Source organism: Python bivittatus, unplaced genomic scaffold (assembly GCF_059951505.1).
Source record: "Python bivittatus isolate LINGU-HERP-01145 unplaced genomic scaffold, Pbiv_v1 ctg000100_np1212, whole genome shotgun sequence".
Lineage (NCBI taxonomy): Eukaryota > Metazoa > Chordata > Lepidosauria > Squamata > Pythonidae > Python > Python bivittatus.
The window spans coordinates 1,237,915-1,254,187 of NW_028277038.1; the positions used below are offsets into that span (position 1 = coordinate 1,237,915).

The 16,273-nt window shown below is 48.1% G+C and overlaps 2 protein-coding genes across 5 annotated transcripts in view; both read left to right on the forward strand.

The window, feature by feature from the left end:
* The first annotated feature begins 162 nt into the window (after window positions 1–162).
* On the forward strand, window positions 163–3,349 carry RPL6 (ribosomal protein L6). Its single transcript, XM_007433522.4, has 7 exons — window positions 163–281; window positions 1,003–1,152; window positions 1,708–1,806; window positions 1,927–2,070; window positions 2,160–2,208; window positions 2,452–2,636; window positions 3,133–3,349. Exons 2-7 carry the CDS (start codon window positions 1,003–1,005, stop codon window positions 3,283–3,285), a joined length of 780 nt encoding a protein of 259 aa, XP_007433584.1. The 5' UTR covers window positions 163–281; the 3' UTR covers window positions 3,286–3,349.
* Window positions 3,350–12,029: 8,680 nt separating this feature from the next.
* The window catches only part of HECTD4 (HECT domain E3 ubiquitin protein ligase 4), a 57,533-nt gene continuing 53,289 nt past the window's right edge, over window positions 12,030–16,273 (forward strand). For all 4 annotated transcript variants that reach the window (XM_088135116.1, XM_088135118.1, XM_088135119.1 and 1 more), the window contains exon 1: window positions 12,030–12,487. In XM_088135116.1, coding sequence (XP_087991242.1) covers window positions 12,296–12,487 — 192 coding nt within the window. In that variant the 5' untranslated portion in view covers window positions 12,030–12,295. The remainder of the gene's footprint in view (window positions 12,488–16,273) is intronic.

A 16,273-nucleotide genomic window follows, 5' to 3' on the forward strand; every position in this document is an offset into this window, starting at 1 on the left:
CGTCTCTGTAGCAAGCACCCTTTCAGTGCTTCAGTGCACGTCGGCTTCGAATTCTGGGTTACCTGTTAAGTTACCTGTTTCTCGTTACTTACTTACTTACTTATTTATTTATTTATTCTGGGTTACTCGTTAACGAAAAGTTACCTTTTGTGCTCTCGGGGGCGCACAACACGAAGTGAACTACCTCTCCCAGAGTGCCTCGGGGCACGCGCGGTGGCGTCACCGCGCGTGCTCTTCAGCGCCGAGGCCCCGGGTACCGCCTCTTTTTCCCTCTGCCGAAGGTAAGAGCGGTGCGGCCGCGGCGTCTCCCTCTCGGGGCCCGCCGCTCGTATCCACCGCCATCCGCCTTAGAGGCGCACCGGGCGAGGCGGGAGCGGGGCTGGGCTGCTCCGGGGACGTCCGGCGGGCGGCGCGGGGCTGCTTCTGCCGGGGCGCGCGAGAGCTTGGGCCGGCGGGCTCGCCGAGAAGGCCGGCCGGATCCCGCCGGGTTGCCGCCTGACTCCGGAGCGCCGCGCAGCCGCTCCGCGTGGGCGCACGAGGGCGCGGGGACGGCGCCGGGCTTCGGCGTTGCCGCCGCCTCCGGCCGGGGAAGCGGCTCGAGCCCCCTCCCCGCCGAAGGGCGGTCAGCCGGCCTGGAGTCGGGCGCGTCGGAAGGCGGCGCGGAAGAGGAGGGCTCTGGCTTCTCCGGCCCGGCCCGCGCCTCCCGGCGTTCGCTTACTCGCCGTCCAGCCGGGCCCCCCGGCGGGACTTCTATAAATCCCGAGGTTCTGCTTCGGCGCCGCTCCGTAATTCCTTGCGGCGTCCCGGCCAGAACGAAATGATTTATCTTGAGCTTCGTTACCTCGCGAGCCGCACGGGTGCGAAAACGGACGGGCCGCCTGATGTGGCCGTGCAACCGCTCGGGAAGCGGAGAAGGGTCGGGGGGGGCACCGCGGCAGAGTCTAGACTCCCCCTTGTCCTTTCTCGGTCACCAGTGGCAAACGGGTGCTTCCATTTCGTTAGATGGCAGGCGAGAAGAAAACCAGGAGGGTCCGGAAGGTCCACGCCAGCCGCAATCCAGTGCTGGCCCGCGGGATCGGGAGGTACTCCCGGTCGGCCATGTACGCACGGAAGGCCATGTACAAGCGGAAGTACAACGCTCCAGAGACAAAGGTACGAGGGCGCGGGAGAGCCTTGGAGCTCTTGGCGTTAAGGCCGGTTAATTAGCGCGGCAGAGCCCATGGCCGTGTCCGGTTTGCCGCTGTACGAGATTGGCGTAAACCGTTTAACTTAATCCAATGGAAAGCAGGTGTTTCAGAAGCGATTAGTTTTAATCTGCTGGAAGAAGGATGCCAGAATTCCCAGGCAAAGTTTCCTTCCTCTGCCTTAAGCACGCGGGCCGTGAGCGAGGGAACTGTACGCGTTGAGCCCGGAGGACGTTAGGCTGGGCTGATGCAGATGCTGAGTTTGCTCTGGCAGGAAATCGGTTTTTCTGCATTGCGCGCGAGCTTGGCTCACCGAGGTCAAACGGGGGGAGAGGGTGTGCTGTAATGGCTAAGGGGCCGATGCCGGGGACCCCCGAGTTCAAGGACTTTCAACCAGGGAGCCTCGCTGGGTGACTTTGGGCCAGTCGTTCTCGGCCCAGGCTCTCCCACAGGGCCGCTGTTGGGGAGACAGATTGGAGGAGGAAGTGTTGTGGACACAGGTTTGGTTTGGTTTTCTCCGCAGATAGAAAAGAAGAAGAAAGAGAAGGAGGCAGCAACTGTTACAAAACCGGTTGGGGGCGATAAGAATGGAGGCAATCGGGTGGTCAAACTTCGCAAAATGGTAAGAGTTCTGTCCCCAAAGCGTGTGGCTGAGGCAGTTTTTTCCCTCCTCTTCTCTCGAGAGGCTGCTTTGACCATAACAGGGTTCTGAATTCAGTGCTTTTTCCCCCCTTCCTTGCAGCCTAGATATTACCCCACGGAGGATGTTCCCCGTAAACTCCTGAGCCACGGCAAAAAGAATTTTGCCCTCCATAAGAGGAGACTGCGGGCTTCGATTACCCCAGGCACCGTGGTGATCCTCCTCACTGGTCGCCACAGGGGCAAGGTGAGGGGACCTTTGGGCACCTTTCATTGGGGCATTCAGGAGAGAAGCAGGGAGTCCAACTACTCACTCTCCTCTCTTTGTGTTTACAGCGTGTGGTTTTCTTGAAGCAGCTTGGAAGTGGTCTGTTGCTTGTAACAGGTAAGCTCATCTCACATTTGTAGCCTGTGTTTCTGTTCTGCAATCCTCGTTAACATGCCTTTTTAATTTCACAGTGTTCCACGTAATGTCATAGTAAAAAAGGAAAAGGTAGCAAATAATTGTAGTAAAGCATTAATTGCCTGCTAGAGGAGGATGGTGATCTTCACAAGTTGAGAAGAAGTGACAGTTTTCTGGCAATTTGGGGCTCCGTGCACGTAATTTTGTCTTCTGTTCTCTCCTCAGGGCCCTTGGCCATCAACCGTGTTCCTCTGCGCAGAGCTCACCAAAAGTTTGTCATTGCCACTTCAACTAGGGTTGATATCTCTGGTCTCAAAATTCCAAAGCATCTCAGCGACGTTTACTTCAAGAAGAAGAAGCTGCGTAAACCCAAACACCAGGAGGGTGAAATCTTTGACACTGAAAAAGTGGTACGTATAGAACTGTGGCCTTGAGCACTCCGCCAGATTCTGTGCTGCATCACTCAAAAGCCAGCGGGGGGCAAGCTGGTACCTTAAGCGCACTTCTGGTTTATGGATCCATAGAGTACTCTGTAGACAGTACTATGTGAATTGTTAGTTTTTCAAGATCATTGCAGACTAAATAGAAACTTGCATGAGGACATCATCATTACTACCTATCTTGGTGGCTTTTTTCCTAAATAATGTTTATATCAAAATCTGCAGAGTGACTTAGATAATCCAGTCCCAGAGATTTAATGTCACAGTCCAAAGAGCCTCCTCCAAGACAGCTTTAGGAAAACAGGATAGATTTCTTTAGGAAGCACTTTGGGAAATAATCTTGGCAAGGAGAAGGGATCTGCTATTTAGAGAGAATTTAGAAATGGCAGTAGACGATGCCAGGCACCACTGGCCCCTGTCACGGGAAAAGGAATAAATGACTGAAGTAGCATTTCTGCTTTTCCAGAAATACGAGATTGCGGATCAGCGTAAGGCAGACCAGAAGACTGTGGACTCCCAGCTGCTACCGCTGATCAAGAAGGTTCCTCAGCTCCGGGGCTACCTGCGTTCAACTTTTTCACTTTCCAATGGAGTTTATCCTCACAAATTGGTCTTCTAAATAGCCTGAAAATACCACAGTAAAAATTTGGGGGAAAAAATTACTAAAAGCTCTGCTAGTCCTATTTTGTAGCACTCTATTGGTTTGTCTGCATGTAGCAGGAACTTTGTTTTGTTCTGTGGTTGAAAACGTGGGATGGGCATTCGGAGATGTTTTGTTTCTGGTGGTAGTTTTCTTAGTTGATCTATGGGATGGGGATTTGCCATCGCCTTTCAGGAGGGTCCTCATCCTCTTCGTTTCATCTTTGAATTCTCAGGATCGGTTTGAAGTGGTCATGGTCAGAATTTGCACCCACTCAGTTCAGTAAGAAAGACTTCCTCAGAGGTCATCCCTGGGCTTAGTCAGCTGCTGAACTGCCCTTCGGGTCCAGGGTTGCAAAGCTCTAACGGTGACACAATCTTGGAGCGTTTTGGGTCTTTGTGCGTCCACGTTGGACTGGCATGTTCGATGTAGTAAAGAAGCCGTGTGATAGCCACTCTGCTTTGAGGGCATTTTGGGATCCAAGTATGGATGGCCACCATTTTTTGTCAGTAGAGGGAGCTCATGTGCAGTGCGTGAGCCACAGTCCTTACAAAGGCACTTTTTTTTTTTAAACCTATCAGTTTTGGATACATTTTTCTTTTTGGTGGTTTACAGTGTTGCAGTTTAAATAAATTAATACATCTAAGGTTTACAACCCAAAGATCAAACTACCTTGTATAAAGGTAATGGTGCTGATTAAAAATTACACAAGGAAAATAATGGTTTACGATTGGAAATTTGAGAAGTGATTTCAGTCATAATGCCACAAGCGATTTAAGAAGCATCTAATCCAGCTTTGCCCAACCGGGTGTCCCCTCAAGATATGTCGGGTCTGCATCTTGCCTTCCCCAGCCGACCTGGCTCACGAGGAAGGCTTCAGATTGGGGTAGGTCCCCACACTTTGCCATGGATTGTTGAATCTGTTTTTCTGATGGCCTCGACCGTGGTATATGGTAACTTTTAGCAGAATCTGGATTGGGTTATCTTGTGGATAGAAAGCATGAAAACCAGGATGATCGTTACAGGAATTGTGTAAATGCGTAAGGCAGCTTTGCATGGACCGTTGCCTCCTTTATTCAGGCAAGATGCTGTGTGTCTCCTGTGTGCATCAGAAGCAGATCATTTTTTTGCTGCTTCCCAACTTAGCCAAGCCCCTGCTTTTTGCTAAATGTGGAAGGGCCAGGATCAGCCTCTCTCCATCTCACGGTCAACAGAAAACATAGAAAAGGCGTATTTCCAGAAATAGGTAACATAAATTTAGCAATGTGGTTCATTAGTGTCAGTTCTGCTACAGCGATGGTAGTAAGCAAGGGAGAACGTGAAGGAGGCAAGAAGTTGAATAGTCTAGAAAAAAAAATCAGATTCAATCTTTTAAATGGTGGGAGCTGTAAGAAAGACCCAGCATGGTCTGTTTTATAGTCAGTCTTTTTTCTCTTCTGGTCTCTAGTATGCTAGATCTCTAGCTCGTTTCATGCATCACACTAAGCTATGGTGTGTTTTCATTGGATTATGGTTCAGCAGGTTGCGTGAGCCCAGCCAATTACTTAGTCAACAGGCTACTGCTTAGAAGACGTGTGTGGGGCACAACCAGCCATTCTGGGTTTAACTGCTGTAAAGAGACTCCGTCCACCATTGTGGTTTGCACAGATAAGAAACTTTGGCCTGACTACCCATCCAGCTGGCTGTCAATTTCACAAATCAGCCTCAGGACCATGATAACATTTGAACGTGTTCTGGTTCTACAGAAGAGCCCCCGGATGTTTATCAGTCTTGTGGGAGCCTTGCCAAGCAGGCTATTCATGTTTCCTTTTTGGGAGTGTAATGAAAAGGCTGCTTACAAAATCAAGCAGGGAGCTTGACCCAGTTTTGGGTTCCTGTCAAGTCAGGCAGAGTGTAAAGGCAGGCGGTTTGAGCTTCGCAGCAGGCTGTATGGCATTCAGAGGCTAAGGCTGCTGCCGCTCAAGCCCCTGCTTCTGGTCAGAATGAACTGGGTTAAAAATGCATAGCCTGGGATGAAATATCTCCTTATTTAGGGTTCGCAGTACATATTTGTTGTGATGCTGGATATAACAAAACTGCACTACACATTTAGTGGGATGTTGAACTTAGCCGTTCAATCCCTTAAGTGAAATCTGTAAAAGTGGACAATATGCTAAAACCAGAGCAGAGCGCCCTCCTGGCAAGCAGCCTCCCCAGACGGCAGAGCCTGTTCTGCTGCTTTGAATGCCGTGTGAATGACAGTGCTCAGCAAAACAATTTAAAAATTACAGGAAATCGCCCTTGGGTATCCACTCAACGATTGGGAAGGGCACGGGATGATCCGGAGCAAGCCGTGGTGTTGGTTGCTGGCCGTGCTAATTGCTAGCTATGTGGCGTGATGTAGATAATTAGAACGAATGCTCTTCACCTGAATCAACTCAATAGTATTACATACTCTCTAGTACTTGTTTTAAAAAGCCACATCATTATATCCCCTAAAAATATCTGTAGGGCAGTGGAAGGCAATAAGCTTTCCATTAACTTCACTCGCGTTCTCCCCCCACCCCAAAAATACAAACATTTGGGAAAATGTACCTTGAGGCAATTTAAAAATGTCTCTCTGATTAAAGTAGAAGTGAGGAGCTTCATTAAAATACCCAAGATGTTCAGTAATTGACGCAAGTTTTTTTGACTGCATAGTCCAACCACATCATGGCTGCTGAAGTGTAATGTTCTATGTTAAGGAAATGAATACTAATTGAAAATATATATTAGAAAATTATCCTGGCATGAAAACTGGATGAATTCCAGTAAAAGGGAAACATAGCTTATGGGAGGGGTTTGTACCTCCAAAGAATTGTCCTGAATGCAAAGACTTATAAGAAGTATTTGTCATAACAATCAAGCTTGGTTTATTGATTTATTGTACAGGAAATCAAGGACAAAGGAAACAGCACATTGTCTAGTGCTTATTTATTTTAATATTGAATTTATATCTATCTCTCTTTGCCCCCAAAGAATATGGGACTTTTTATGTTTTGGCTTTGGGCAAAGGCCATAGAAAGGTGGTCTTTACCCCTCAGACAGGGTCTTGCCATGTATCAGGTAGTGCTTAGCTATTAGGTAAAGCATTTTAGATTAAACAGGATGAAAAATGTTAGATAATCCATGATTCTGTCAGGATTAATGCTATGGTACAATGGAGAGAGACCTCTCATGTGGGTGGCTGTCTCCTGAAGTGTAATAGCCTGAAATTAAGGGACCTGCAAATTGCTAGACCCAGAAACCAGGCCCAGAGGTGGGAAAGGCCTGATTAGCAGCTCAGAGGAGAGCCTGAATAATAAAGCGTTCCTGGATCTGGGTCCAAGAGTCTTCAGAGAAGTAACATTGAGATCTTTAGCTTTGGCTTATTGTGGTGAAGTGATTGGCTGTTGGGTTATGGCTGAGGAGATCCAAATTCAAGTCCACCCTCAACCACAGAAGCTTACTAGGCAACTTTGGGCAGTCACTCGTCCATGTAACCTACGTCTCCGAGTTGTCACGGAAGAAAACTAGAGGAGCGAGAGCTGACTGTGCCACTACAGTGGGACATCAATCATAAAAATGTGTTGGCTGAACCCTGCTATTACAGTTACTAGGTCACAACTTGGGACTTAGTGCAGTGTGAACTGATTGGTAAGATTTCCTACAAAATAAACATGAACAGTGTTTGCCATATTGCTTACCATTATATAAAAGAAGCAAAAATTTGCATATAACCTAGTCATTTCCACTGAATAAGAAATTCATATTAGGTTTTACCTTTGGAAAAACATCCATGTGTGTTTACTCATTAGAAAGCCCTTTGGATTTGGTGGGTCTTTCTTCGAAGCATGTGTGTCTATGAATGTAGGATGATTCATGTATCAGTCACTAGGTTTTTGTGCAGTTGTGCATTAGTGCAAACAGGTATAACAACTACAGAACAAATGACCAGAGTAAGGAGTCAACACTTTCAAATTACGCGATCCAAAGCATGATTCATGTGAATTTGTGAAATGCTTGGGAGGAAAAGATGTCCTTTTTTATCCCCTCATTATGGGTGGTCTTGTATCAATCACCCAGGATGGAATTATACAGTCCCCCAAGTTGCCCTGGGGGCACTCAGGTGTTGCCATGAGAGTCCAAACTTTTCAGAAGCTAAATGAAAGGCAGATATTCTACTTAAGATTTTTCAAGCCAAGATTATTCAGGGATGATTAAATCACCTTTATTTTTAAATGAGTTATGGGAATCAGATCAGTATTAAGCTAACATCACTAAAATACACATTATAGTCCCCCAGTAAACTCTTGTTTTCTTTTGTGTTTCACAGTCAAGATCACAGGGTTGTAAAATGTCTTAGCCGCCCTAGATTGGTGTTACCAGATGTTGATGGGTTGTATCACCCTTTATCTTGAGATGATTTTTACAGGGAGGTAATATCCTGTCATTTCAATGTAATCAAAGGGAGAGTCATAGGTAAAGCAGCAATGGGTGATGAGACTTCGTCCCTGCCCAATTTATCAACTCTCAGATCAATCCCAAATGCAGTTGCCTGAAAGCATTACTGATCTCAGTGACATTTCATCCTGCGTATACGTATGTTTATTCAAGGCCAATCTACATCACTCCCCACTAAAGAGGCAGTTCGGGGATTAAAATGGCTAAAATGTTTGTGAAGCTGAACTAGAAACTAGAATGGGAACAAGCAGAAAATGATCAACAAAATAATTTAAAGTGGAAGACAAATGATTGAATACCATTCTAAATCAAGGAAAAACAATTAGAGTGTTTCTCAACCTTGGTGACTTGAGGATGTGTGGACTTCAACTCCCAGAATTCCCCAGCCAGCATGCTGACTGGGGAACTCTGGGAGTTGAAGTCCACACATTCTCAAGTTGCCAAGGTTGAGGAACACCGAATTAGACCATCTTAGAGCACAATCTTCTGTGTATATTCAGAAATACCATATTCACTGGGACTACCTTCCTGTATTCTGGGGGCAGTATACGGTACAGCGTAATGCTGCTTTCATTATTTGCCTCCCTTACCTCCCCCCCGCCCGACACCTGATGATAATGAACTTTACAAGCAAAACAGTTCCAAGTATGTGAATGGCAGGGTTTTTTTCTATAGCTAACAAAGCTAATTAAGTAGCATTAAGCTTTTAAAATTGGGCGGTGTGTTAAAGGACATGCAGCTGAGTTTTATTTTAGTTTCTGAAACAAAAATACCCTATACAGCTGACCAGATGTTCTCTCTTGTATTGTTCAACCAGCCAAATCCTCTCAAGAATATTTGCATATTCCAGCCGGCAGTGTTTATTGTTTAAATTATCGTTTAAGGATTTGATTATAGGATAAGTGTTGATTCAGTGGGAAGCCTGCATACTCATTATGCTATTTTAAACACAGCATTTTGATAGCCCCATTGTTCCTGAAGTTATGCCTATATGAGATAAAGTTGTAAGATGAAGCATATCAAGTTTACTTCTTCCTGTGGCCAAGCCTTTGCGCACCATCCCACAAGAACAGCTAAAATTAGCTGGTAATAAAAATAATACATTAAATATTATTAACCATCAAGAATTATATCACAGATAATTTTTTAAGTACCACAAAATCCATTTGAAACACCTTCATGGTTATTTAAAACAATTTCATTTGATTGTCTTCCAGATCTTTACTGATGATTGATTCAATAGCTGACCTGCCCTCACATAATTTATAACAAAATCAAGTGGCAGAATGTTTTGCCTGCTTTTGGTTCTCCTTTGCTCAGCAGTCATCCTATGGATAGTATCTTCCAGAGGTGGATCAGTGACACCTTTATTCCAGTTTTCAGATCATTGCTTTAGTTCAAACAATGGTTTCTGAATCTGTCAGTGTGGCTATTGTTATTGTTTGTCACTGAAAAACCCAATTTATCAGTTCAGACAACGGCTGCTTTGACCCTGGTTTGGCATGTATGTGAGAGCTGAAATAGATGCCAGTGCTGGGCTGAACCAAAGATCTGACCGTTCCCCTGTTGCACGCCTCTAACCTTCCCAATTAAATGTCCGTTCTATGAAGACATTACATTGCCATGAAAATGGAGGAGTCATGCTGTTGTTCTCCACTTTTACGCAAGGTACATCTTCCAGTTTATCATGCTGTGCATGGAGCATGAAGGTCTATTTAATCTCAGCTGGGATATTTTATTATGCGCAGCACGCAGACTGCACATAATCTTGATCAGTAGGAATATTGGGGGCCCAAGCTTCTGCCTTTGATTAAGCCTGTTCCTGGGTGCAAACAAAAACAGTGCAAAGAAAGGATGAAACTGCATTTCTTCTCACCTTCCAAGAGAAGCCAGCAGCATCAGTTTTTCAGATTTTACATTCCTAGCTACAATCATGAGCACTTTTTAAACAGACTAGAGGAATGTATTGTTGAAGGCTTTCACGGCCGGCATACAATGGCTGGTGTGGGTCTTCCGGGCTGTGTGGCCGTGGTCTTGAAGTCTTGTTTCCTAACGTTTCGCCAGCACCTGTGACCGGCATCTTCAGAGTGCAGGAGCACAGAGAGAACTGCTCCTGTCTGTGCTCCTGCACTCTGAAGATGCCGGTCACAGGTGCTGGCGAAACGTTAGGAAACAAGACTTCAAGACCACGGCCACACAGCCCGGAAGACCCACACCAGCCAAGACTAGAGGAATATCAATATTACCTTCCACTATAGTATCAGTAGTAATTTTTTTTTTAAATCACATTGCTGTACATACCAAAGACTTACCTTAATTGACAGAGGTTGAGATCTAGCACATTTAGAGAATGTCACACTGAGGAAGACTCTTGTCTCTGATACTGAGAAGTTGGTGAATTGAATGGAGCTGTAACCCTATAATTGCTTTACATTTTAGGTTCTGGCCAGGTTCACAAGCGGGTAGGCATACAAATTGAATGAATGAACGAATGAATGAAATGCGCTTTCACAAATGTAATCTGTGATCCCATCTTTTGTTGTTGTTGTTTAGTCATTAAGTCGTGTCCGACTCTTCGTGACCCCATGAACCATATTGCGCCAGGCCTTCCTGTCCTGTTGTTCTTTACAGCATCGGACCTTCTTTTCGCTTCCAGATACATCCACAGCTGAACGTCCTTTCGGCTTTGGCCCAGCCGCTTCACTCTTTCTGGAGCTACTTGGAAATGCCCTCCGCTCTTCCCCAGTAGCATATTGGACACCTTCCGACCTGAGGGGCTCATCTTCCGGCATCATATCTTTTAGCCTTTTAACATTGTCCATGGGGTTTTCTTGGCAAGGATACTGGAGTGGGTTGCCATTTCCTTCTCCAGTGGACCACATTTTGTCAGAACTCTCTGTCATGACCTGTCCGTCTTGGGTGGCCCTGCACGGTATAGCTCATGGCTTCACTGAGTTACGCAAGCCCCTTCGCCACGACAAGGCAGTGATCCATGAAGGGGCAACCCCAATCTGTTTAGCTACTCTATGGGTCAGTGTATTGTGTACTTGGGCAATTGGTTAATTCAATAAATTATGGCCCCCTGAATTAATTCAGTCAACTAAGTGCAAGCTCTGGGGTTGCATACAAAAGGTGCTTTAAACAACCCCTTGGAAAACAGGAATAAAGGTGAGCTAGTATCTGAACAAAATGGAGAAAATCTGAAAGTGAAAATAGCGACTGAGTTCACACGTCCTGGCAAGCTACCATCTGGTAAAGTGGCAGCAGTCAGCTGGATTTGCACAACCAAACTTATCGGCTGCACTTGCACAACCCTGAATCGCCAAAATGTGTCAGTCCTGCACGTAGCCTGTTAATTTAGGGTTATGCACATCTGGAAAGTCTAAAAGGTAAATGGATCGGACGAACATAGCGGCTGGTTCAGCACAGCACGTGGACCCGGTTTTTGCCCAGACCATACGTGGCACAAAGAGGTGTGAGCAAGCCACTGAGAGGCAAGGGGAGGGGAAACTGAGGCAGGGAGGGGACAACATAACATTATTGGCAGTGCTGACAATGAGGCCCTCATAAAGTGATGTAGATCGCACTCTTATTTTTCCCCAACTCCACAACCCTGTGAGGTAGGCTGGCTGGGAGATCAACTGGCCCCCATGTCATTGGGCCACCCCAAAACTGGGATAATTCGTAACCAAGTTAAGCTGCAGCCGCAGCCCATACAGAAGAGAGCGCAGGTACTGTCAGCCAGGATCGTCATAACCAGCGTTCCTCAAGTTCGGCCGTTTGAAGAGGGGTGGGCTTGGAATACCAGAATTCCCCAGTCAGCATGACTGGGGAATTCTGGGAGTCCAACCCCACCCCTCTTCAAACGGCCGAGCTTGAGGAACGCTGATAAGACCCACCACACGAACGATTAGGCGCAAAGGAGAGCAGGCAGCCCGTCCTCCCCCTTCCCTGACAACCTCAAGGCAGGCGGCCCGAACCGATGAGGGGAACAGCGCGCCCCGCTCGCCGCCTTCCCCGGCCGGGGCCGCAGTGCTGAGTGAGGCGAGCTGCGCGGGGGGAGGGGGCGGGGCCGGGCTTGTCCCTCGGCGGCCGGCCAATGAGCGCCGCCGGGGCCGGCCCGCCCCGCCCCCCTGGGCGGGGGAGAGCGCGCGCCGGCCACTTGGGGCGCAGCGCGGGGCATGCCGGTCGCCGCGTGGGCGCCCCGCCCCTCGGCTCGTGCGCGCGGCCCTCTCCCTCCCCCCTCCCGCTGGTCCGCTCGCGCCCCTCCAAGATGGCGTCGCGCTGTCACCTGCGCGCCTGAGAGGAGCGAGCGGCCGAGGGGCGCCCGCCTCCGCCTCCGCCTCCGGCCCGGCTCCGCCTCCCCACCATGGCGGGGGGCTGAGGGCGCCGCCTCCTCCCGCTCCTCCCTCGCTCCCTGGCCTGAGCATCCCTCGTTCCCCTCAGCGACCGCGCCGCGGAGGCAGGTGCTGTCACCGCCGCCTCACCTCGCCTCGCCTCGCCTCGCCTCGCCCGCCGCGGCTCCTGGATGGGCTCCCCGGCGGGCGCGTCGGGCTCCGCGGCGGCCGCCGCCGCCGCCGCCGCCGCCGACTCGGCGCAGTGGCTCTCGGTGAAGGAGGAGACCATCTTCCTCCACGACGGGCTGATCCGGGTCACGGACCTGGCCGAGCTGCCGAGCGAGATCATCGGCGTGGCCGAGCCCGGAGACACCGAGCTGGAGGTGAGGAGGGCGGGGGGCCGCCTCGCCGCCGCCGCCGCCGCCGCGAGGAGGACGGGGAGCCGGCGCGGAGCCCGCCGTTCGCCGGCTCGCCTCGAACAATGGGGGGGATCGCCGGCCTTTCCTGAGGAGCCTCGCGGCGCCCTCCCCCACAATGGAGGGAGGCCGCTCTAGCCTTCCTCGCGGGGAGACGAGCCAGCGAGGCCGAGGGGCGCCGTGGGCGAGGCAGGACGGGGCGCGGGCGTCGTCGTGAGCGGCTCCCCTCCGGCGATGCCGCCTTGGCTTCTTCCTCCCTGCCCGTCGCTATGCCGGTCGAGAAGCCGTGACTTGGGGAGATGTGTGTGGCGGGGGGGGGGGGTTGCTAATAAAGGGACGGACTCGGAGGGTTCCCCCCTGCCAAGGAGTGGGAGCCAAAGATGGCACCTCAGGGTCTGGGTGTCCCTCTGGGGCAGCTCTGGAAGAGAAGGGGTGGCAAAATTGGGAGGGAAGGAAGGAAGGAAGGAAAAAATCGTCCCCAAATTAGTGTTTTGCCAACATTTGCAGGGAGTTTCTGGGAAAGAGATGTACTCAGATCAGAGATTTAGCGAAGGGAGGATGTCAACATGGGGAACCAATCGATTGGAAAAGGTGGATCATAAAATCATGTTCTGGAAGGAGCTATTCCATTTTAAGGGATGATGATGAAGGTAATGAAATGGGGGATGGTGGGTCCAAAAGGGGCTTTTGGAAGTCTAATGGAAGATATGGGATAGTAGTCAAGGAAGATGGAGAAGGAATAAGAACTTAAGAGGGAAGGTCAAGAGGAGAAAGTTTAGAGGTGATCATGGCCAAGGGTTCCTAGATGAGGGGTGGTGAGCAGATTGTAAAAGCTGCCCTTGGACAGGGGATGTCTGGAGTAAAAAGTGAGGAAGCATGGAGAAACAGGTGGAAGCAAGCAGGAGAAAGCAATGGTGTTGAAGGGCAAACTGTGAAATGCCAAGGGATCCTGGGTCCCGGATGGAGGATGAGAAGTTGTGTACTGTGAGATGGAAAAGCAGGATGGGATGATGAGTGACTGGGATGGAGACAAGAGAGCAGGGCTGATTTTTTTCCTAGAGTGTCTTAGGCCAGCAGGACCAAGATGTGGGGTAGGAAATCAGTAGACGTTCCAAGAATAGGAAGAAATATGTAAACACTCTGGTGGGTCTGCCTACACCCAAATTTCTTGACATGATGTCACAAAGGTGATTCAGCACCAGGGAAGTGGAAGGCAGAAGAGGAGAGAGGTTGGGGAGCTCTCCTTCTCTCCCCTGTCTTCTTCTCATGGAGAATCCTTTCCCCAAACTTACGGTGATCTTTATTCCTGTTTTTCTGCCAAATTACCTGTTTTATCCTGAAATGTGTCAGTGGTATATTCCTGTGCTGAGGTCATAAGGATGGCTGAAAAGCCAAGGGGGAATAACTATGATTCTTGCCAACCTCGGCTCCTCTTCTCCTAAAAATAGGGGCAGCCGAGCCATTTCTGCCAGGGCCTTTTCCGTAACTGACATTGCTTTCTGATGCACCTCCCTCAGTCACTCCGCCCTCTTTCCCAGCAGTGTGGCTCTCAGTGACACGGGTTCTTTGTCAGAAGCCGGTGGCGTGAACCAAACGGGGATGGTTCAGCAAGCACCGCATTGAATGCTTATGTTCAGTCACCTGCGCTTGTTTAGGAAGCTTGAAGGAAAGCTATTGTATTGCCGGGAAGAAGGCAACACTGACATTAGCTCTCTGTGCTTCTCAGCTTAATGCGGACAAGGAATTTAATATTTTCTAAGGGAGGGAGAATGACACTGACACACACATCACAAACCTTTTGTTAAAACAAATGCTGACAGGTTTTTTTGACTTGCATCTGTTGTTATCTGTTGTTTCTGGAGAAGCAAAGAATATGGAATGGTTGGTTAGACTTATGGTCCAGAGTTCTTTTTTTTTTTTTATCAATACAGTTTGCATCCAGAAATAGAATTGAACCCATTAGTTCTGCAAGCCTGATTCAAATAATCATTAATCATATAACAATCCTGTGCATTAATCGGTCAAAGAGTATGCTGTAGTTTCAAGGTAATTGTACAGCCCAGCACAGCCCATAATGCCCCAGTAGTTGGGCATGATACAGGCACAATCCAATACATTTGGAGGGCACTAGGGTGGGAAAAGCTGCTGCCTGCTACTAGTTGGAAGAGAGCTTCTTGCATTAACAACATTAATTTACATTTTTTTCCAATGTAAAAATGCAATGGATAATCCCAAATTATCCTGGTTGGATCAGGTACACCCCAAATTATATATCGCAACTTTGCAAATTTAGCTCAAAATGAGTAAAGTCTCTTGAGTTTCAGTTTGACTCCTGATGATTAGATAAGCACAAACCTGCTGAATCAGGCCAAAGCCCATCTTAGTCCCTGTTTGTTTCTCACAGCAGCCGGTCAGATGCCTCTGGGATTCTCAGAAGTGAGAGGCAGGGACAGAGTCCTCTCCTTCTCTTGGTCCCCGTATTTGGGACAGGTTGCCGTCAAACCAGAGCTAACATTGAGGCTTCGAGACGACTGTCCCTCAGTAGGGTGTCCTCAATGACTTTACCCAATCCCTTTTAAAGTCTCCCTTGTTACTGGCCGTCTCCATATCACATCATCCTCATACCTTGTAATGAATTCCACAGATTAATTACACACTGTGTGAAAAAGCGCCTCTTTTGTCCCAACTCTTATTTCTCAAAAGCTTCATTTCAGGCTGCTGGTGATTTGAGAGATGAAGAAAGCTGCTCCCAACCCACTCTTCTCCACGCAGTGCATTCTTTTTTACATTTTGTAAAAACGTAAATGTTCCAGCTTTTTCTCAAGCCCCTAATCATTTCAGTTGTCCTCGTCTGCACTCTTTCCAGATCTGTTATATCCTTTTCAAATGTGATGACTAAAACGGAACATAGTATTCCAGCTATGGGTATACTATATATCCGCATAAGAGCATTACAGTGTTGGCAGTATTATTTTCAACTGCATCGTCATCAGTATGGACGTGATTTGCTATTGCATTCTTCCAGGATTCTTTTTTGACTTCCCGGTTTACTCTCTAGCCCTGGGATTTCCTAGTGGTCTCCCATCCTGGTACTAACCAACTCTGACCTTATTTGCTTTTCAAGACCAGTCAGGATTGGAGATCACACATTTACCATTTAGAATACAGTCACTGTTAAACTATATTAGTCATAGCCACCCCAGTTGTAGGGTCTTTGTGATCTTCTCCACTTACACTTGCCTCAGTCACATCAAAGATGGAACATAGTGAGACAGAAGGAAATGGACTAAATCTAAACATAGTGAGACCTTTCCCCTTCAGCATTTTGTTGAAAACCTGGCTGCAGCCTTTGTTTACAAGAATTACCTTTGTAAGTACAGGGAGTCCCCAGCTTAAGAATGAGTTCCCAAGGTCTGTCCTTAAGTCGAATTTGTACATAAGCCAGAACAGCGTTATTGTATAAGTAGTATTGTGTAATCAGCTCGAAACATTGTGTATTTAACTTGACTTTTGCTACAGTAGGCTCCATTTTTAACTATGGGTCGCCTTAAATCTGGCGTTCTTAACCCAGGGACTACCTGATCCAGCCGTGACTTAATGCCATGTCATGGATGAAACCAATCATGAAAGGGGAAGAAAGAGGAACATGAAGGACTGAGGGGGAAAGATCCCATTTTCCCCCATTTTTCTCTTCAAAATATTCTGCCTCATTCTCCCATCTCTCATGGCTGAGTGTTTTGTCAGTGCCAGACA

Excerpts from the sequence above, each read along its gene's own strand:
- RPL6 (XM_007433522.4), top strand. The coding sequence starts at position 1,003 with ATGGCAGGCGAGAAGAAAACCAGGAGGGTCCGGAAGGTCCACGCCAGC. Across the intron at positions 1,807-1,926 it reads TGGTCAAACTTCGCAAAATG|CCTAGATATTACCCCACGGA; the intron begins GTAAGAGTTCTG and ends CCTTCCTTGCAG. Across the intron at positions 2,637-3,132 it reads TCTTTGACACTGAAAAAGTG|AAATACGAGATTGCGGATCA; the intron begins GTACGTATAGAA and ends CTGCTTTTCCAG.